The sequence below is a fragment of the Cibotium barometz genome, chromosome 4, assembly GCF_041138505.1.
Source record: "Cibotium barometz isolate CiBa-2024 chromosome 4, ASM4113850v1, whole genome shotgun sequence".
Classification (NCBI taxonomy): domain Eukaryota; kingdom Viridiplantae; phylum Streptophyta; class Polypodiopsida; order Cyatheales; family Cibotiaceae; genus Cibotium; species Cibotium barometz.
The window spans coordinates 65,128,549-65,150,351 of record NC_141049.1 but is presented as its reverse complement, the minus strand read 5'-3'; the positions used below and the strand labels follow the sequence as shown (position 1 = coordinate 65,150,351).

At 40.2% G+C, this 21,803-nt stretch overlaps 1 protein-coding gene across 1 annotated transcript; it reads left to right on the top strand.

Moving 5' to 3' along the window:
• The first annotated feature begins 703 nt into the window (after nt 1-703).
• On the top strand, nt 704-2,523 carry LOC147639517 (calmodulin-like). The gene is made up of 2 exons (XM_086792220.1): nt 704-888; nt 1,928-2,523. The coding sequence occupies exons 1-2, from the start codon at nt 813-815 to the stop codon at nt 2,299-2,301; spliced, it is 450 nt and encodes a 149-aa protein (XP_086648346.1). The 5' UTR covers nt 704-812; the 3' UTR covers nt 2,302-2,523.
• Nucleotides 2,524-21,803: the final 19,280 nt, after the last annotated feature.

Here is a 21,803-nt window from a genome sequence, read left to right as displayed (position 1 = left end):
TATTCATCAAACCTCACTGCCATGAAAAGTTCAACGTGTATAAGAAAAAGCTTAGGGCAGTGCAGAAGCTTAGAGTTGAGCAGATATCATTAAGGTTTAAGATCAAGTCAACTCTCATAAGTGTGTAAGCTTAGTTTAACTCTTGTATTACATCCATCAATTTTAATTCAATTGTTCATCTCAGTATTTGGGTCGCTTGAATTGAGCTAGGTTGCTTCCAAAATTCACCAGCATTCTGGGTTAAAGGTTGTTTAGGCTTGGCTGATTCCGCACGTAGAATGAAGACTATGACTTCAACCAATGAAGAGAGCATAGTTGGGAGTGTGAGTAGGGGTGAGTTGGTGTGGTTCAAACCCCACTCCCAACCTTGAGTACCCATCCCTTGCAAAAAAAAAGGGAGAGCGTAATTGCTAACAAGGATGATTTTTGACGGGCTAGGTCACCCTGCAAAATGCGTTTTTTCACAATTTACCTTATATTTTGATGGTCACTCAAAATAAGTGGCTATATCTTATGTCCAAAATACGGGCATAGCGCCCGGGAAAAAGCAACCTTGATTCTTCATGAAGAAGCCCTTTTCGTTGGGCAATAGCATTTCTGTCCGGCCCAAAAAGGTTGGTGGTGTTTGTTATGGAAGGGCTGGTGTTTGTTATGGAAGGGCTGGGTGCCCGGTGTAGCCATTCTGTCCGGCCGGTTTGTGGGCGGGCTCGGTAGGGGGGCTGGGTGGCCATATTGAAGTTGACAGCCTTCCCTTCAACTTCATCATCTATCTCACTCTCGTCTCCATCCTGAGTTTGTCTGTGCAGGTAGCGATGGTGGAGCAGCTGTCCGGCGAGCAGATTGCTGAATTCAAAGAGGCCTTTAGCCTTTTTGACAAGGATGGAGACGGTCTGTTTCATGCAAACCCTTCTTTTACTGTTCATAAGCTGTCGTGGTTCTTGTTGGTGCATTGCCTTCCCCACAAGTCCCTTTTTCCATCTTGCCGTCTCGCAGGGTTTAATGTAGTAACCAAAGCTTCCAAATGGGTTTTCTTGCCATCATTTGCTGCAGACCTAGGTTTCCTAACTCAAGGCTAGTTGTGATTTTTTCCTCTTCCATTCTCGTTTCTTTGCTCAGATTAGCAAAGATCTGCATACCCTTACACATAAAGTTACTGGGCACTCCTCTTTAAAAGGGCTGTTACATGCACATGCTCAGATGAGCAAAGATCTGTATATCCTTACAAATGGGGGGCACTCACACCCTTAAAAGGGTTGTCCAGTAACGCCATGGTAATGGGTCGTTAGAGGATGACTCTGCACGGTACAATTGCCAAGCTTTATCAATAGGGTTAGTCCACAGCAGCAGCGCAGGAACTTATTCCATGTTACTGATGTGTTAGAATCACATCAAGCTCTTTCTGCAGGTTCTGATGAGTCAGAACGGTACATCGTTAGTCCTCTTCAGCTCTGCTGACTCTTTTCGGTACGATCTCTGCTTATAATTAACTCTTAACAGATGCGTTTAACTCTCCCACAACTGAAGGAGGAGAGACAGACACTGTCGGTTGGCCTCTCTCTTGGAAAAGGGCTCCGGCTGCTGTCGCTTGCCGGGAAGGGCTTCTTGACAGCTTTTTGGTCCTCCATGATTGACTGTAGCTACATGTACGAGCATTGCTGAGAGTATGGTATGCTTGCTAGGCATGGAGTTGGGAGGAAGTCACTCCAGCAAGGACATTTTTGAGACATACACATAGGGATTAGGGTTTTCTTGAGTGTTTTAATGAGGATCTCTTGACCAGCTTTGTGGGGGAATGGAGTGGTTCAAATTGGTATGAGCTGCATTGAGGTACCTTCACAAGGCTAGGCCCAGTTATGCTACATTCCTGTGTCTGGTAAACTTGAACATGTTTGGTTGGAACTTAATCCAGAGCACCTGATTGATGCAGGCTGTATCACCACGAAAGAGCTAGGTACAGTTATGCGATCATTGGGTCAAAACCCCACTGAGGCAGAGTTGCAAGACATGATTAATGAGGTGGATGTAGATGGGAATGGAACTATCGATTTTCCCGAGTTTCTCAATCTCATGGCTCGCAAAATGAAGGATACGGACTCTGAGGAGGAGTTGAAAGAGGCTTTCCGTGTCTTTGACAAAGATCAAAATGGATTCATTTCAGCAGCAGAGCTCCGCCATGTTATGACAAACCTAGGAGAGAAGCTCAGTGATGATGAGGTTGATGAGATGATTCGAGAGGCGGATGTCGATGGAGATGGTCAAATCAATTATGAGGAGTTTGTGAAGATGATGATGGCCAAGTAATGGGGGCAGTTTTCTTTTGCCCCTTCTTTATTTCTTAACTCCAGTTATTGTGTCAACCGACTTTACCACAGATGGCATTTTATATCAGTTTTCATGAGGTTTGACATTATTTTGCCCACTTCCCAATGGATGGAACTTGAGCCTTTATGAGAAAGGCATGTACGGCTATGGGTCACTTGACATGTTGTTGTAATGGTAAATTGATTGAACTTTCTTGGTTTTTTTTTTTTGATAAACTGACTTAATTTGTCGCATATGTTCAAGCTTTAGCAGGGCATGTACCATGAGGTTCGTTACTCACAGGTAGAATAGTTGAGATTTCTTTGGAAAAGAGATTTTATGGCACAATGAGGCTTCATTGTGTTTGTGATCTCTGGTTATAGTTTATGTGAATGCACCTTGGATGGACTTACTACTGACAGAGTATACAGTGTCCAGCTAGAGCTAGGTTAGGATTATCCTCCTAAGTAAGTAGTACAGGCTTATTATCCTCCTAAGGTTTGAAATTGCATAATTGATTTAAACCATATTTGGTTTGTGTTTTTTAACTATAGAAGATGCACCTCTCTAGTCATCTTATGATTTGTAGTAAACCATTTCTTCATATTAATTTTATGCTCACCTGGATTTGTTTAAAATACTCATGGCTATTTATTTGGTTCATCAGAATTTCACCTATATGCCATCGAAAGAGAAGTTTATTGTATAAAATTTGAGTAAAAATCCTTTAAAAATGTGATTGAGTTTGTGTTTTCACGGTTTGGAAATTTGTCGAATACTCACGTTCAAATGTTTCTGAATGTGGAAAGAGGGATGGCTGCTCCTGATGCTTCATGAGTACCAATGGGTGCTTATGGTACCCCCGTTGCTTGGCAAAACAAGTCTAAATCAGTGTGCTTCCTATGATAATATACATTCCTATGTGAAGGTTCCCTGTCTTGAATCTCATACGTAGTATTGTTTAGACATTCATGATTACCATAACAGATATACTTGTTAATCTAACCACTAACACTACATTCAACCTCGATAGCTTTGGGAGATCGTAACATTAAAGCTTGGTAGCTTTGGTAGATTGTAAGCATTAGGCTGCCTTTTTCTTCTTAATCAACAGGATGGCAACCACTAGCTAGTTGGATGTTTCATGAAAACCCGTAGGCTAACGCTTTGCCTGTGCAAGCTAGTCATGACCAAGCAAAAGATAATCCAACGATCTAGAAGACAGAGAATTAGCTTCTTTCTTTTATGGCGACAATACTTATTATAAATGAGGAGAAAATAACAAAGTGGGCAGATCCAAAATATACAAATGATTTTGTATCTATAGGCGTTGTTATTATGCTAGGGTTACTTGGTAAACCATCTAGCTTGCTAACTTGCGTGTACGAGCTAGTGGATGGTGACTTTTTACCTAGCTAGACACTTCCTTGGAGGTTGGGAGAGTGTTCTCTTGGTAAAAATGGGTTTCCCCTCTTTTGGGACTATTTGACATGATGTTGGATTCATGGGATCAACGGTCGAGGTGGCATGGCCACAACATCAAGTTCTTCGTGCCATTCGATTGCCTTGAGCGTAGTCAACTCAAACCAAAGGTAAACTCGGATTCTGGGCACTGGCAAACCGTTGCAACCTTTGCCCAGTTAGTTTGGTCGGGTGTAGAGTAAGCTTGACCCAACATAAAAGTGATGAGATTCAGCGACGGGTGAATCTTCTCTAAAATATACAATATGTTGAAACTTTTAAGATTTTCATATAGGCATGGACTAACGTTAGACAATGTGAAAGGTTTGGTGAGAGCAGATAAATGTAACAAAGTAAACTCGGGACACAGGGTGAAGGGTAGCATTTTTCCATTTTCTCTAAGATCTTTTCATGCCATCACACTTAGCCATTGCTATTACCATTTTATGATCTCTCGCTCTCGCTCTCTCTCTCTCTCTCTCATGGAATAAGCACTTACGTTTTGAAGAGGAAGACAGACTATTAAATACATTTGATTGTGGTCATTTTAAGTTTGAGATACCGACTCTCTCTCTCATGCACGATTTGTATACACGGATGTACCAACTCATTCTATAGATTACTATACAAGGGATGTGTGTGTGTGTGTGTGTCTGTAGAATGAATTTGTATAAAAATGTACCTTTGTCGAACATGTTCTTGAACTTGGTGTGAACACTATCACGTGTTGGCATGCTAATCTTCATTGGAGCCACCACATTTATAAGATTGTCTTTAATTGTTGTAATATAGTCTCCTTTATATTGGCATATTTGTTTCCCAAGTCACCTTTGATCCTACAAAAAGAATGTTTCTAAATTCCTATATACAATAAAAAATCTCCACGCTTGTGCTTGTCACTAGTCTCGACTACATCGATAGGACTTGAAATCCCTTTCTCATTCAACACACTTGAGGCCAAAGAATGTGCAATGTCAATGATTAGGAGAATGGCCTGCATGTGTAGAAAGTAATGGCAAGCATATGCCATAGGGGTGCTTGCACTCACTACTCCGATCCGGACAATCACAATAGCTAGATTGCATGCTCACATGGTACCATTGGCTTTGATTAGTGCTACTCCGGATCTTAAAAACCGATGTCATCTCATTCACAATCAAACAATTTGTTCATCTAGAGTGGAGGTATCTCACTCCATTGATGTAGTCTTTGATTGATTCTTTCTCTAGCTGCTTCACATGGTAGAGTTGGTCAACTGTGTTGAGATGTCAAGCTCAACACGAGCATTATGATATGCCTGGGTGACCCTTTCTACCACTTACATCACTGGTGTGTTTGGTAGGATGCTGACATGATATATCTTCGCCAGTGACTCTACAACTAGACTACACCAGCTACTAGTCCACCACTAAGTTATGGCATACTTATCTTGCCAGCTCACTCACTTAGCATGTTCACATTATGGACCACATGTACATAGTACTTTAGTACTTATGGTGTATTTCCCTTATCTCTTTGGTAGAACTTTTTTGTTGTGAAGAAGAAGAACAAATTTTTAGCTTCTCATCTTGTGTGTTCTCTTGTATGGTTTGTGTGAGTGTGTGTGCTTGCAAGAGCTCAAGCTGTCTTCCTCCCTGCATCTTTTCATGGTATCAGAGCCCGGTTCATGCCAAGAAGCTGAGCGGCAAGCAAGAGAAGCACATGAAGCAGTACGAGGGTAAGAGCTTCACCTCGAGAGCTCTTCGGCGGAAGGCACCGGCAAACAAACTCCGATTGAGGAGCTGTCTTCACGGAAGAGAAGTTGCAAGGCAACTATATCGTCCTTTGGACAGTATTTCTGGGCTGAAAACATGTTTTGGGCGCATCTTGACCTCTGTTTTCTAGTTCGCAGAGGCGTTCGTGTGCTCTACGGGTAAGTCTATTTTTGGAACTACAGAAAGGGCATTTGGTTGTGCAGTACACTATGTGTACTACAAAGAGGTCTTATAGGTGCTATTGGGTGTATGTATGCAAATTGAGGTCACTGGTTGTGACAATTTGGGTGTAGTACCGCTTGGAGAGAATACATCAATTTGTGCAAGTCAAACAAGAGTGTTGTTTTTGGTGAGTTTGTGTTGCAGGTAAGATGTCAAATGGTGGAATTAACCAGATTGTTGTACAGAATCTTGACAAGAACAACTTCCATGCTTGGAGGCTTAGATTAATAAATTTCCTGATGGGAAAAGACTACTGGGACTACATTGAAGGTGAACATGAGGAGACACTAGAGATATACTTGAGATTAATCCAACTGCTGCAAAAAAATACAAGGATTGGAATCAAGAAGCAAGGAAAGTCATGTATTGGGTTTCTATTAGCATACAAGACACCATGGTTGGGCATATACAGGATGCCAAGTCACCCAAGGAGGCATGTATGAAACTAACACCGAGGCACGAAAGATTCAGTTGAAGAATGAGCTTCATACTATGGAGAAGAAAAACATGTTTGTGAATGATTATGCCTTGAAGATCAAGGGCATTGTAGAATCCCTTGTATTTATTGGTGTTTTTGTTGTTGATGATAATTATTAGGCTAGCCAAACCAGTCGACCTCCACATGCCACTACACAACCCCCTCAAGATATCCTTGGACACTCTTTTTTGCTATTCTGGGCTACCTGGCCACACTTAGCTAACTGTCCCTTAACTGTGTGTAAACACTTCCCTAGTGCACACCACCACGTGTCCTCATGCTTTGGCCATGCCGACTCCCACTGAACCCTGCCCATGCCTTGTCCAGACGGTTGAGCTCTCTAGGCTCCTAGAACTACTGTTGTCATCGTGACATTACTCCCCCCTTCAGAGGAGTTTTCATCCTCAAAAACAAAAATTAGGAACCTTTGTCTGAGTGTGCTTACCTTTTCCCAAGTAGAACCTTCTTCTGCTCTATCCTTCCACTTGACTGAACAACTCCTGTCGTATAGAGTGTCAAGTCCTTTTCTCTTGGAAATCCAAGACTTTTTCTGGTTTGTGTGGTAAGGATGGGAGTTCGATAAGTTCTACTAGGATCTCTTGACTGACGAGATTATCATCATCTCCCAATTTCTTTTTCAGTCTACTGATGTGAAAAACTGGATGAACTTTAAAGCTTTCTGGCAAAGCTAACTTATAAGCAACACTGCCTACTTTTTTAAGTATTGTGAATGAACCACAATACCTTGGAGATAACTTCGGACTTCTCCCTGTTTTCAAAGATTTGGAGTGTTCAGGAACCTTTAAAAACACTTTGTCACCTTCTTCAAAGATGATGTGTCTACGATCTTTGTCTGCATAATGTTTAGCACAATCACGTGCTCTCTTAACATTATCTTTCACGATTTTCGTCATCTCCTGGAGAGCTTGAAGAAAATCTTTAACCTTTTGTATCTTTTCTTTCTCGAGTCCAATGGCCATTAGGGCTCGCGGCGGTTGAAAACCATACATCAACATGAATGGGCTAAATCCCGTTGTTGAATGTTGGCATTATTATAAGCGAATTCCAATATGGGTAAATATTCTTCCCAATTGGTTTGCTTTTTGCTTACATATGCTCGTAGCATGTCTTCTAGGACTTGGTTGACTCTCTCGGTTTGACCATCGCTTTTGTGGATGATCAGCCATACTCATACTTAGCATGGTGTCCAATCTCTTGAACACAGCATGATAAAAATGACTATTAAACTTTGTATCTCTACAGTTTACCCATATAGTCGATAGATATTCTCAATGAACAGCCATGCGAACTTAGGCGTAGTCACTATCATTTTTGTCAAAATAAACTGACACATTTTTTTCAACCTATCCCCACGACTACCCAAACCGAATCGTGGCCTTTGTTTGTTTTAGGTAATCCAACTATAAAGTCCATTGAGATACTCTCTCACTTGCCATTTGGGATCTCTAGTGGACTTAGTAAACTACCTACTTTTAGGCGTTTTGATTTATTGACCTGGCACTTTTGGCATTTTAAGGCATAGTCTTGAAATTCCTTAAGCCAGACCTATAAAATTGTCTCTTAACTAGTGCATATATCTTTCGTATTCTAGGATGACCAGCACTTAGACTATCGTGACATTCATATAAAATACGATGCCTAATGTATGAGTCCGAAGATATACATACTCTACCTTCGTAAACTAAGTAACTGTTATCAATGGAAAAATTCTTCCAACAATTTCTTTCATCACTTGTACATGACATGTCTCCTTGAGACATCTCTCGAGACTTACCGCTAGTGGAAGTGTTTGTCTCGTTAACAAGGCTATCTTTATTTATAGTCAAGGGATCCCTCTTCTCTACGACACTCCACACATGGGCATAATGTGGATCATCAACGTAGTTTCCCTTAAGTGATTCCATAAAATCGCTCTCACTTTGAGTAAAACTCAACTCTCGTTAACCATGGGCATGCGACTTAGTGAATCAGCTACCACTTGTAACATCCTTTTCTATATCTAAGTTGAAAGTCGAACTCCTAGAGGAACTTTGCCCATCCAGCTTTGCGTCCTTTCAACCCTCTTTGACTAGATAGCCATTTGATACTCTCATGATCAAAGACTATCTCAAATTTGGCACCATATAAATAATGCCTCCACGTCTTTAAGGCATGAATTATAGCATATAACTCCCTTTCATAGGCTGAATAATTTTGTTGAGCTTTGTCCAACTTTTTACTTTCAAATGCAATAGGTTTCCCCCCTTGGCACCTACTGCATCGTTACTTGCATCCGTCTCTACCACACAAAGGGTTGATTCGGATCGACCACTTTTAGAATGGGAGCCGTATCTATAGCTACCTTAAGTTTTTCAAAGCTTCTTTGCTAGGAATCCCCCCAAACAAAGGTCTTTCCCTTTCCTTTAATCTTATTCATCATTGGAACAACTATCTTAGCATAATCTCGAACATATTTTCTATAGAAGCCAGATAAATCAGGAAAAATTTGTAATTCTTCTAAGTTTGTGGGATGTGGCCATTTCAATATGGCTTCAACTTTCGTTGGATCCATACGAATGCCATCTTCTGAGATTATGTGTCCCAAGTATTGGATTTCTTTTATGAAGAATTCACATTTGCTCTCTTTGGCATAAAGTGAAAGCTTCCTGAGTAATTCAAATACTTACCGTAAATGTTTGAGATGTTCTTTCTTGCTGCGACTATAAATCAGGATATCGTCTAGGAAAACCACGACAAATTTTCCTAAATAAGGTTTGAAGACAATATCCATGAGCGTCACGAATGTGGCTGGAGCATTAGTCAAACCGAAGGGCATGACTAAAAACTCGTAGTGACCAAACTTAGTTCGAAAAGCAATATTTTGGACATCCACTTCCCGAATTCTCACTTGATGATATCCAGATCATAAATCGATTTTCACGTAAAGTACTTTGCCCCTTGGAGTTGATCAAACATCTCATCTATTCGTGGAAAAGGATACTTATTCTTAATCGTGATTGCATTCAAAACCACGGTGGTCTACGCATAGTCTCATAGACCCATTTTTTTTCTTTACCAATAGAGTCGGTAAAGCCCAAGGCAATGTGCTTGGTCGAATGAATCCACCTTTAAGGTATTCCGTTAACTTTCATTCTACTTCTTGTGCTTCCTTAAAACTAAGCTGATAAGGAGCTGGCTTTGAGCCAGGTATTACATCGATTGGATGCTTAACATCTCGAACAGGTGGTAATCCTTCCGGTAATTCATTTAGAAACACATCTTTAAATTATTAAAGCAATTGCTTTAAGGATTCATTAACCTTTTTATTGTTAACATGCTTTGGTTGAAAAGAAGTCATATAAAAATTGTGCTTACTTAAACCACTTATGTTTTTACATGCGAAAAAATAAAAAACATCATCAAGAATCATGTAACACAAAAAGAGATCTTCTACTTTATTAGCTTTTACAAGTTGACTGAGTTCCATAGAGCATATGAGAGGTGAGGAGAGTACATCATGTTCATCTTACAAACGTACTTTCTTACCATATACTTCAAACTCAAAAGAATTATACAAATAACTTCTAGAAAAAGATGGACCAATGTTATATAACCACTCACGACCTAGAATAACATCAGCTCAAGTGATATGCATGACCTGAAAAATCCAAATGCATCTCATGACCTGAAAATCCAAATGCATCTCATGACCTTGAATGACCAATGGGACATCACGAACTACTGTATCCCACACATCTTTATCATATCCGTTAATCAAAGAAACCACATACTTATGGTCATTTGAACGTTTCGGCAACTTTAATTTCATGACTAAAGTATAGTTCAAGAAATTGTGCATGGCACTATCATCAATCATAACTCATACCTTGTGACCCTTAATGTGACCATACATTCAAACCATCTCATGTGGTCCGCACCCACATCGGTGACGTGACACAACACTCATGAGTAGAATCAGCATGGTAAACTTGAACCTCTTTAAACTTACGAAAAGTCTCCAGAGGGAGCACTTGAATAATGTGCACTTGCTTTTCTTTACTTTGATCACCCTCATTCTCTTTAAGTTTAGGACACTATAGTTTATTATGACCCTTTCCCATGTAGTGAAAACATAAATTTTCTTTTTTAGCACTTTCAAAATCTTCATGCTTCAGAAATCTGTCCCTTAGACTTCTTAGATTCGTCATTCTTTTGGTTAGGTCCCTTCCTCTTATTTTAACCTTGATGCTTAGAACCCTTGGACACATTAGGTGTCTGTTGTGTAGGCTACGCACGCTTTCTCTTTCCAACAGTATCATCAAGAATCTGGGTAAACTTAATTGCTTCTTCTAAAGTTTTCAGCCCATTCTACTTAACTTGATTCTTACAACCCAAGTCTAGTCCGTGAATAAATCCACGAATATTTTGAGTCATCCATTCCTTTTTTCAGCTTAAGAAATGATTTCTCTATAATTGGAGATGTATTGAGTCAATGTGAGATTCCTCATCTCACAATTGTCCCACGCTTCCCAATTACGATCCATCTCATTCTCATGAAGAAATTCTTTCATGAACACACTTTCAAATTCATCCCACGTAGTAGGCTGAGTTCCAAACTCCAAGCTCATCCACCACTTATATGCTTTACCTCCTAGAGTTAAGCTTGCTTCAAGCGTGCGTATCTCCTCTGGAGTTTGGCGCAATTGATGCAAATCCTGCCACTTTTGTAAAAAAGTGTTGACCGTATCCTTATTGTGTTCCTTCTCCTCCCCACTAAAAGTCAGAGGTTTCAAGTCTTTTAGAATAACAATAGCATCTCTAGGGTGATATTTAACGACATTCATGTTGCCCCCTTAGACAGGAGCTATTAGCATCCCTCCCACCACTGAAGCACTTACGGTGGTAGAAGCTTGCATACTATTCTTTAACTCCTAGAGAGAGAGAAGTATCTTATCGTACTTGGCTTCAATGTCTAAAGTACGGGACTCTAGAGCCTTAAACTATTTAGTACTGACCAAATGATCATCAAGAAGGTCATCATCTCTGTCATCGCTCGTGACATCGGGTGCACGATCGTCAATTGTCGTTCTCGTGTCCAACAAATGACTGGGACCTCCACTTCCAGACTCATGAGGGTTATTAGATTCCATATGGACCCTATAAAAATGCGATGCAATAGAACGCACACAAGAACCAACCTCACGTCCAAGCTCTTGGAAAACAATCGCAAGTATTAGCTCGAAGTGAATTTGTTGGTGCAATGTTGGAATTTGAAAGTCAATGTTGAAAAGCACCCTCAAATCTTCATAAGAAGAATCCCAAAACACCACTTGAAAGCTCCACCATAGGAACATCCGCTAATTTGCAAAGGTTTTAACTTTTGAAAGGCTTTTAAAGAAATTTGATTTTTTAAATTTTTTTTTTGAACTCGGTAACTCTGCAACGCGACGACAGTTAAGCAAAACAACGGCAAGGGAGCTTTGCAACTCATCGAGACGGCTGAGCGAAAAGGTGACTAATACCCGGCTTTGTGTGGGCTGTAGAAACGATGAGGATTGCTCCATCTGTGGTGTTACAGAAATAGTCAGCCGGTATATGGTTAACGGCATTGACACGGGTCTATTGGACCGCCGGCTACCGATCTCGAAGTACTTTGCTTTGTTGGATGGTGCTTGTTGTGCTGTGGCACTATAATGCAACGAAGGATGCGATACGACTCTGATACCAATATTATGCCAGCTAAACCAGCTGACCTCCAGAGGGTTGAGAGCTCTCGATTCCTCCACCCAACCACGCCACTACACGACCCCCTCAAGCTATCCTTGGACACCCTTTTTTTCTATTCTATGTTACCTGGCCACACTTAGCCAACTGCTCCTTAACTGTGTGTAAACACTTCCCTAGTGCGCACCACCACATGTTCTCATGCTTTGGCCATGCTGACTCCCACTAAACCCCGCTCGTGCCATGTCCAGATGGTTGAGCTCTCTAGGATCCCAAAACTATTGCTGTCATGACAATAATGATAAGGTGGAAGTATGTCTACATGGTCTCGAGCCACAATACAAGGCATTCAAGACATCTATTCAAACTCGGGAGAACATTCCCAACTTTACAGATTTGGTGTTAATGTTGATTATTGATTGAAGAAAAGAGTTTGGGTGAAGACCAGCCTTCACAAAACAAAGGCAGTTCGGAGAGCAACATGCCTTCTACACAAGTACAGGTATAGGATGAGGTAGAGGTAGAGGTAAAGGCTGTGGCTGAACATGTAATTAAAATTATGGCCCAACAACAACACTCCCATGAATCACAACAACAACACATAAGTGGAAGAGGCCAGTTCAGAGGCAAGGAGAGTAGAAGAGGTCATGGAAATTGGCAAAGGCAACAAAATGATACACGAGGCTGTTTTTATTGTGACAAATCTGGGCATGTGCAGGTAGATTGCTGTTGAAATATACAAGTGAATAGGGTGTGTGCGGGAACAAGCCCTTGGCTAGAGGCTGTAAAAGAGAATCTGTAAATGTGAGAGAACCTATGAAAAGGTGAGAAGAATCTACTGGGAGAGAATAAAGGGTAGCATGAGGAAATTTAGGAGGTGTGGAGATATTTTGGGAGAGGTGGAGAGAATCAAGCAAAAGAGGTGGAGTGAATCAAGGAGAAATCAGTGGGATTGGATGCTTGGATATAAACTCTATAAATTGAGGCATTGGCCTAATGAGAATTTGTTGGTTTTTGATTATCCATGCCTACAGCTCACTAATCACATCTTAATTATTATCTAATCACTTGTTAATGATGTTGATTCTAGAATTTGATCCACCATAGCTCATCACATTGCTATGATTTTAACATGGTATCAGAGCCTAGCCTAGAATCCATCAATTTGTAATCCCATTATCTTGCTAATTACCTAGCTAATTAGGATTAATAGCTAATTAATATTTTTACCTCTTTTTTTAACTAACCTCTGCACCCCCAGCCAGTGGAGGGGCTTGATCTCCCTTTAGGAGAAACATTAGCTCAAAAGCTTTCAGCCATAGCTAGCCATACTCATTGGGCTCCAGCCTATTCAAGAATTTCACCAAACCGCCAAGCGCAGCTCACGTTTTTTGCTAATTTTCCAGTGCTTCTTTTTCTGAAGAAAATGGAGATCTTGTCTTCCATAGATGCAATGGATCTAATTCCTCTTGGCCCTAAGGGGTTTTCAAGGGTTCTCTACAAGATGGTGAAGTCAGAATTTGATTTGATCAAGTCTACAGTGAGATCCAAGCTCTTCATCAAATCTGCAAGGTGACTTTGGTAAAACAGAGATTAAGCATTCAATGTTTGGTCAAATCTTGTGTTTCTTGGCTTAATCCTCTACTTGACTAATTGCTATTGATGTCCTTGAAAGGATTTGAACTCATTTAAACTCTAAGGCCTTAGATCTGGGCTCCCCGCATACTCTGTTTTCTACACACAAAACAAAGGATTAATTTGCTAATCAGTGATTAATCAATACTAATCACTATATTTTGGTACAATTGAGGGTTCAAATTAACTATTAGGTATCTGATACAGATCCCTATAACTTCAGATTACAATTCGGAGATGGTTTGATACTCCAACCATTCCGTACAAATTAGTTACCCTTGATTTAATGTAATTTTTGGTAAAATTATGCTGATAAATTTGTGGTAATCATCATTTTGCATTTATCCCTTGGTTAATGCCTGTAAATTACTCAAACTCAAGATTATTCACAGCCAAAGTTGCATTTGGGAATGTGCATAAGAATGAATGCCATATGCATTATGTATTGGGCACATTACATTAGTGTAAAAATGGGATTAGACACTACCCTTGTCCTGAGCAAGAGGCAAGACTTCCCACATAGATTTGGGTTTGCATTGCATAATGACACAAGATAAACATCAAAAGTCCAAAAGAACTGTCAACAAAACATTAAACACATGGAGCAAGAACTGACGGACAAGCTCATGACCCCAGCCATGAAAGAAGAAGAACATCTCTTTCCAAGAGGAAGATCCACACCAAGAAGAAGAACTAGAGGAAGCATTAAAGGAAGACATGGACGCGTGAAGAGAAGCTGCCACAACAAGAAGACTCAAAGAAGAGGAAGACATGGATGCGTGAAGAGAAGCTGCCACCCACGACAAGAAGACTGAAGACAAGAGAAGATGTGAGGCTCCAAGAAGTGAGGAGCCATGTGAAAATCAGAGAGAGAGAGAGAGAGAGAGAGAGAGAGAGAGAGAAACCCCACAACCCAATGTAACCTGTCCCAACAGAGTAAAACCACCTCTGAGCCACTGATGATGTAGGCCATGTGGTAGATGTATGTATGAGCACTTTAGTCAAGGTCAAGGGCACTTGTAGTAGCCTTGGACACATAGAGAGAGAGAGATTATCAAGGACTATGAGTTTAGGGACTTAAGGCACTGGTCGCGGACTATCAAGTAAGAAGGAAACTTGGTATAAGGTCCAGGTGTGCTAGGAGTATTCACTTGAGGGGAGGTGTTGAAATATACAAGTGAATAAGGTGTGTGCGGGAACAAGCCCTTGGCTAGAGGCTGTAAAAGAGAATTTGTAAATGTGAGAGAACCTGTGAAAAGGTGAGAAGAATCTACTGGGAGAGAATAAAGGGTAGCATGAGGAGATTTAGGAGGTGTGGAGATATTTTGGGAGAGGTGCAGAGAATCAAGCAAAAGAGGTGGAGTGAATCAAGGAGAAATCCAGTGGGATTAGATGCTTGGATGTAAACTCTATAAATTGAGGCATTGGCCTAATGAGAATTTGCTGGTTTTTGATTATCCATGCCTACATTAAGCTATCAGTTAATTACTCACTAATCACATCTTAATTATTATCTAATCTCTTGTTAATCCACCATAGCTCATCACATTGCTATAATTTTAACAATTGTTATAATAAGCAAAATGACATAAGAAGTGGAAAAGTGCAGTAAAATAATTATGCGTTCTCTAGCCGAAGTAACGAGGACAATAAAAGGTTATTTGTTATGCGGCATGTGCTTAATGCTGTGTTGTAAAATGATGTATTCACATGCAATAATGATGTATGGTATGTGGATTCAGGTGCTTCAAACCACATAACCAGTCATGGCGAGTGGTTCAAGGATATGAAAAATCCTAAAAAGCCAAGTTTTGTTGAAACAAGGGAGAATATTCCAAACTTCACAAATTTGGTGTCAATGCTGATTATTGAAGAGAAGAATTTAGGTGAAGATCAATAGTCTTCACAAAACAAAAATAGTTCAGGGAGTAGGCCTTCTACACAAGTTTAGGTAGAGGACGAGGTAGAGGTCGTGGATGTGGCCAAGGTGGTGGACAAATAGGTAATCAGAATTATGGTCAGCTGCACAACAATATGCCGAGGATTTGCAACAACAACAACACACAAGTGGAAGAGGCCAGTTTACAGGCAGGGGGAGTCAACGAGGTCGTGGTAATTGGCAAAGGCAGCATAATGATACACAAGGCTATTTTTACTGTGGTAATCTTGGACATGTGCAAGCAAATTACTATAAGAAGCTGAGTGACATGAAAAATGGAAAAGTGAAACAAAACAACTATGCATCCTCTAGCCCAGAAATAATGAGGATAATGAGAGGTTGTTTGTTATGTAACATGTGGTTAATGCCGTGTCTGAAAATGATGTAGCAGCATGTAAGGATAATGTATGGTATATTGATTCAGGTGCTTTGAACCACATGACAAGTCATGGTTAGCGATTCAAGGAAATGAAGAGTCTTGAAAGACCAGGTGTTGTTGAAACATGGGATGACACTGCACATCGATTGCCCATGTTGAAGATTTGCCATTGTCTATGCAGGATGGTAAGGTGAAGTACCTTGCAAATGTACTTCATGTTCCAAACATTACAAAGAATCTAGTTTCTATTGGCTAGATGATTAAGCAGGGTTTGTAGGTCTGGTTGTTTAACCTTGGTGGCTGTTATGTAGAAGACTTTAAAGATAAGTGCAGGTTGGTTGCAAAAGGCAATAGAGTGGACAGAATGTTTACATCGAAAGTAAATATGCCTGAAGTGAGTGCTGCAATGTTTGTAAATGGTTCGGGAGTTGTTGGCAGATACAAACATTTGGCATAAGAGAATTGGGCATGTAAATGTGCAAAGAATAAAGTCTATGCAGACTAAAGAAATTGTGATAGGGCTACCTAAGTTTAAAGTTGAAGGTATGTAGAAAATATGTGAAGCATGTCAATTTGGAAAGCAAACAAAGCATGTATTTCCACATGACAAAAATGTGAGCAGGAATGTACTAGATGTTGTGCATTCAGATGTATGGGGTCCTGCAAAGACTATGTCTATGGGTGGTTGCAGGTACTACATTACATTCATTGATGACTATACAAGGAAAGTGTGGGTGTATTTCATTAAGAACAAGAACGAAGTGCTCACTCACTTTCAAAATTTCAGAGTGATGGGACTGAAAAACAGATAAGAAAGCATGTGAAGTGCCTAAGGTTAGATGGAGTGGGAGAATACTTCTCCAATGAGTTCTCTAAATTCTTGCAAAAGAATGGCATTCAGAGACCATTTACATGTAGATACACTCTGCAGCAAAATGGAGTTGCTGAGCGAAAAAACAAGCACATTGCAGAGATAGCATGTGCATTGATGGGCAAAGAAGAATATGCCACATAGCTACTGGGTTGTCTAAAGCAGTTTATATCATGAACATGACTCCTACTGTAGCCATACATGATGTAACACTATAGAAGAAGTTTACTGGCAAGAAACCTGATTTGTCTAACTTAAAAGTTTTTGAATGTATTGCATATGTGCATGTTTGTGAGATAAATACCTCAAGAACGGGTTATGCCACTTAACCTGTCTATAAACCTACTCAACTGCTTAACGTTTCGAGGTGCAATAGCTTTCTAAATGGCTTCTACCTTTTGTGGATAAATTGCCATGACTTCCTCTGAAATAATGTGACCCAAGAGGATATCCCTTTTAACAGCAAATGCACATTTGGTTGTATTGAGGCATAACCTGGCCAATCAACACCTTTCAAAACATAACCTTAAGTGTGGCAGGTGTTCCATCATCTTTACAAACACACTAAAATCATCCAAAAATGCTCTCATCAATGAAGTTAAATATGGTCCAAACACCTCTTATATCCAATTCTGAAATGTGGGTGGTGCATTTTGCAAGTTAAATCCCATCATGTTACTACTAGCAAAAACTCCCCATTTCGTTACAAATGTAGTTTTTTTTCTATCCTCTGGTACCATCATAATCTGATTTTAACCACCACTGAATCCATCTAAGAAGCTATATATCTTTTGACCAGCCTCTGCATCTAGTAAGGTGCCACAGAAAGGTAAAGGAAATGGGTTGGTAATTGTTACTACATTTAGTTTCCTGTAGTCCACACAGATCCACAGCTTACCGTTCTTTTTTAGAACTACCACAATAGGTGAAAGCCATGTCACCTTCTTTGATGGATAAATGAAACCCACTCTGAGAAGCTTGTCTAATTCCTCCTTGACTAGCTTAGTATAAATCAGATTCATTACATATCATTGTTGCTGAACAACCAAAACAACGTCCTTTATTAGTTTGATTCTGTGTACATAAAATTTAGGGCTAGCACCCTTCTTGTCAGAATAATCCCATGCAAAAAAATATTAGAACTCCTTGAGTAACTTGATCAGCACCCTTTTTGAGGTTGATTGTGTGTACACAAAATTTAGGGTCAGTACCCTTCGTGTCGTCAGAATAATCCCATGCAAAAAAATATTTGAACTCCTTGAGTAACTTTATCAAGTCCTCCCTCAAACTACTCTGAACTTGTGCACGGATCCTTACAGGTTTTGGATTGGCTTCTTCCCCTAGATTGACTTCCAAAAGGTCATCCTCCCTCACTCGGGAACTCCTTTTCAGTTGTTCCTCATAAGCCCTCTTGGCTTGGATAATAATCTTCTGATCTTTAAGCTCTTTGGACGGATCAAGTTCTACCACATCCTCTTTCAGAAGGGCCGTCTCCTTCTTTAGCAGTGATCTCCCCTATATACTACAAATGATTTAAATACATGGGTTTCACATGGGTAAGATGATTAAGAGGAAATAATTATGATTAAGGAGAGGGATGACCAAATATTCAAAACATAGCAAAGAATAGAGAATATCTGTTTGCAATCCTTATGGCTGCACTCAAATTAGACTAATAGATGCGTAGAGATCAAAGAGAGCTTCGCGCCTATATAAAAACTTTTGAAAACGGATAACCGAGCGGAAAGTTATGGGCATTTTACTAACGACATAGAAAGCTGTCCAAAAAAACGACTTTAAGCTGGCAATTTTGGGAGAGATTTTGATCATCATTTTAACATGAGATGGAATAATTGATTACACATATGGAAAGAGTATTGAAAGAGATTTCTAACCATATAACAATTTTAGAAAAGAGTAATTCCCAATAGAAAGTAGGGATTAAAACCACCAAAATTGCATTCCTCTTTGCATTTGAGACTCCAACTTATAGCAAAGTCCTTGCCTTTCATCTCGTTCATGATACAAACTAGAGAGTAAGGGTTAACATTGCGCAGTGGACGACATAAATCTACCCATAGTTCCCAAAGTCTTTCCACATGCTCATTACCCGCTAAAACCATTGGTACCTCTCCAAAGGAGGGCGGCAATAAGGCAAGGTTACCTTGAGAAGTCATAGGCCTACCGAGATAATAACTCCTTATCTCCCTTAGTTTGGATCATCAAGAGTTTCAATCTTAGGGTAAGGCCTTGGAAGCTAATGCTAAGTAAGCCTACATATGCAAAGAGAGTATCTTGGGAAGAGGATTAAGAGAATTGGGAGAGTGATAATGACACAAGAATGCTTAAAAGCTCAATTGTGGAGGCTTCACTCATTGATTTGAAAGGGAGAGGAGGGCTCCTTTTATAGATGGAAAAGTGACCCCCTCTCACCTTGTTATTACAAGGTACAATTGTAGAATCCTTCCACCTCCCATGACACGTGTGAGGAGGTCACATGAAATGACTCTTTTTAGGCAAAGTCTTTTTTCTACTTTTTAATTTGGAGATCTTTGACGAAAGATACTTGCATGAGACAAGGTTGTAGCCAAGCTGGCACCTATGTGGCATTTTCACTTTACAAATGTCAAAAGGCTCCTTATCCATGTAAGATTTCTAGAAGAATCTTTCCTAATTATACACCTACACACACTTCTCCACATGCCTTCCACATGCTAGCTTGTGGCAAATAGCATTTAAATATTACAAAGGTGAGCCATGCATACATTTAGGCCCACTTTTATTTTCCACATCACTTACCTATATAGAACATAGTTGGTATTTACAATGAGCACATCCACATCACTTACCTATACAACCATACCAAAGCATTTATAGAACATAGTTGGTATTTACAATGAGCACATCCACACATTACACAAACTTTAGGAAATGCAAAATATTTGATGAGACACGCCGTCGCGGTAGCCGCCAAGCTGCCGCGCCATGATGTCATTTTATTACAAGCCCGCCACAATCTTCTTGGACAAGATTCCACCTTATTACCATTGCAAAGCCACAAAACTATATACAAAGTTGAAAATGAAAGATATTATTTTTTCATGTCACATCTTTCCCCCCCCAGCAAATCCCCATGCTTGTCTTGGGGGTCTGTTGGCCATGGTGTCCTTAAAAGATTTTTAGCCGATACTCATTGACACGTCCTGGAACCTCTTGGCCATTTGCGTCTTCCAAAAGTTAGGTGTTGTTTTTGAACTTTTGCTTCATTCTGAAGGGGCCTTCCCAGCATCGAAGAAGCTTCTTATCTAACCTCTTCTCCACACGGCCGTCAAACCGCATGACCAAGCTTCCCTCCTTGAGTTCTGGCTTCTTCTTCTTTTTTGTCAGAGTGTCATGCCTTGCCTTGCGCCGTTGTTGTGCTGCCTCTAAATTTTGAAGTGCCTGAAGCCGCTTTTCATCCAAGGTCTCAAGTTGTATCAGGCACGCTGGGCATGAGTTTCTTCTTTATTGTTCAAGCGTGTAAAAGATGTGCGGAGGCTTGTGATTTCCAATTCTATTGGCAAAATAGCCTCCACTCCATAAACTAGTTGAAAAGGTGTGAAACCAAATGAGATCTTGTGAGTGGTCCTATAAGCCCTACTTTTGCTTCATAGTATCCACTAGCTTAGACAAAGATCCACAAAGCAAACCATTAGTCTTTTCCACTAAACCATTGCATTGAGGATAATAAGGAGTCGACATAGCATGATTTATTCTTAATTTCTACATCAAAGATTCAATCAATTCATTCCTAAAAGATCTCCCTCCATCTGTAAGAATCTCTAATAGACACCCAAATCGAGCACATATGTACTCCCTAAGAAATAATGACATAGTCCCTGCTTTATTATTGATTGTGGCCTTTGCTTCTGCCCATCTCGTTGCATAATCTGTGGCCACCAATATGTAAACTTTCCATGTGAGGAGCGAGGAAGTGGACCCACAAAATCTAATCCCCACCTTTCAAATGGACCATATACTAGAATGGGATTTAAGGGTCGAGGAGTCAATTGTTTGCGACCATATGCTTGGCACACTTCACAGCTTCGACACCACTCATAGACATCTTTGCTGAGTCGAGGCCAGTAATACCCAGTGCTGAGGATCCTGCGAGTTGTGCTAGCTGAGGCAAAGTGACCTGAACATTCATGACATAATTCCATAATCCTTTTAGATTCTTCCAAGCTCACTACCCTTCTAAGAATCTTATCCTTACCTTGCTTGGTAAGAGAATGTCACCTAGAATCGTATAAGGACGAGCTTTCCTCATAAGCCTTTGCTTCTGCTGAGGGTTCAATCCAGGAGGAGAGTGGCCTTTATCCAAGTAATGTTGAACATCTTAGAGTTTTGGCTAACCTGTATCCACCATCAACGCAAGAATAGCCACCTTTAAAGAAGCTAAAGTTTTAGTAGCCAACTCATCAACCTTTTGATTATCTTTCCTATTAACATGCACAAATTTGCAAAACTCAAAAACTTCTTTTAACTCCATTACCCTTTGCTTTGTATTCTCCTTTCATTTGCCTAATGTGACCAGTTGGGAGTCCTCTTTAACCTCTACTTCCTTCACACTCTCCTTCAAGCAATCTTGCAATCCATAAATCAATGCATTATACTCAGCCACATTATTTGACAAAGCTTCTAGAAATTCCTTACCTTTTTCCCATACCTCCTTTCCTTCTGGGTCAAATAAAATTATCCCCCTAGCCCCACATTGCCTAGAGGGGCTAAAGGCTCCATCAAAATGCATAGTGAAAGCAGTTGGTGGTGTTTGCAAATCTTCACATACCTCTCCCTTTGTCCCTGTTCCTTCTTCCTCTTCCTTACTGTAAGCAAATCTGCAAGAGAGGCCCTAGTGGTGCTTTGTGTAATAAAACTGAAAGAGAATTCTTGAAGCTCGAAAAGCCACTTGGCAAACTTTCCTACAGGGTTGGGTTTGTGAACCAAGAATTGTAAATAAGGCTGAGATGTAAGGAAGAAGAAAGGGCGAGGTAGTAAGT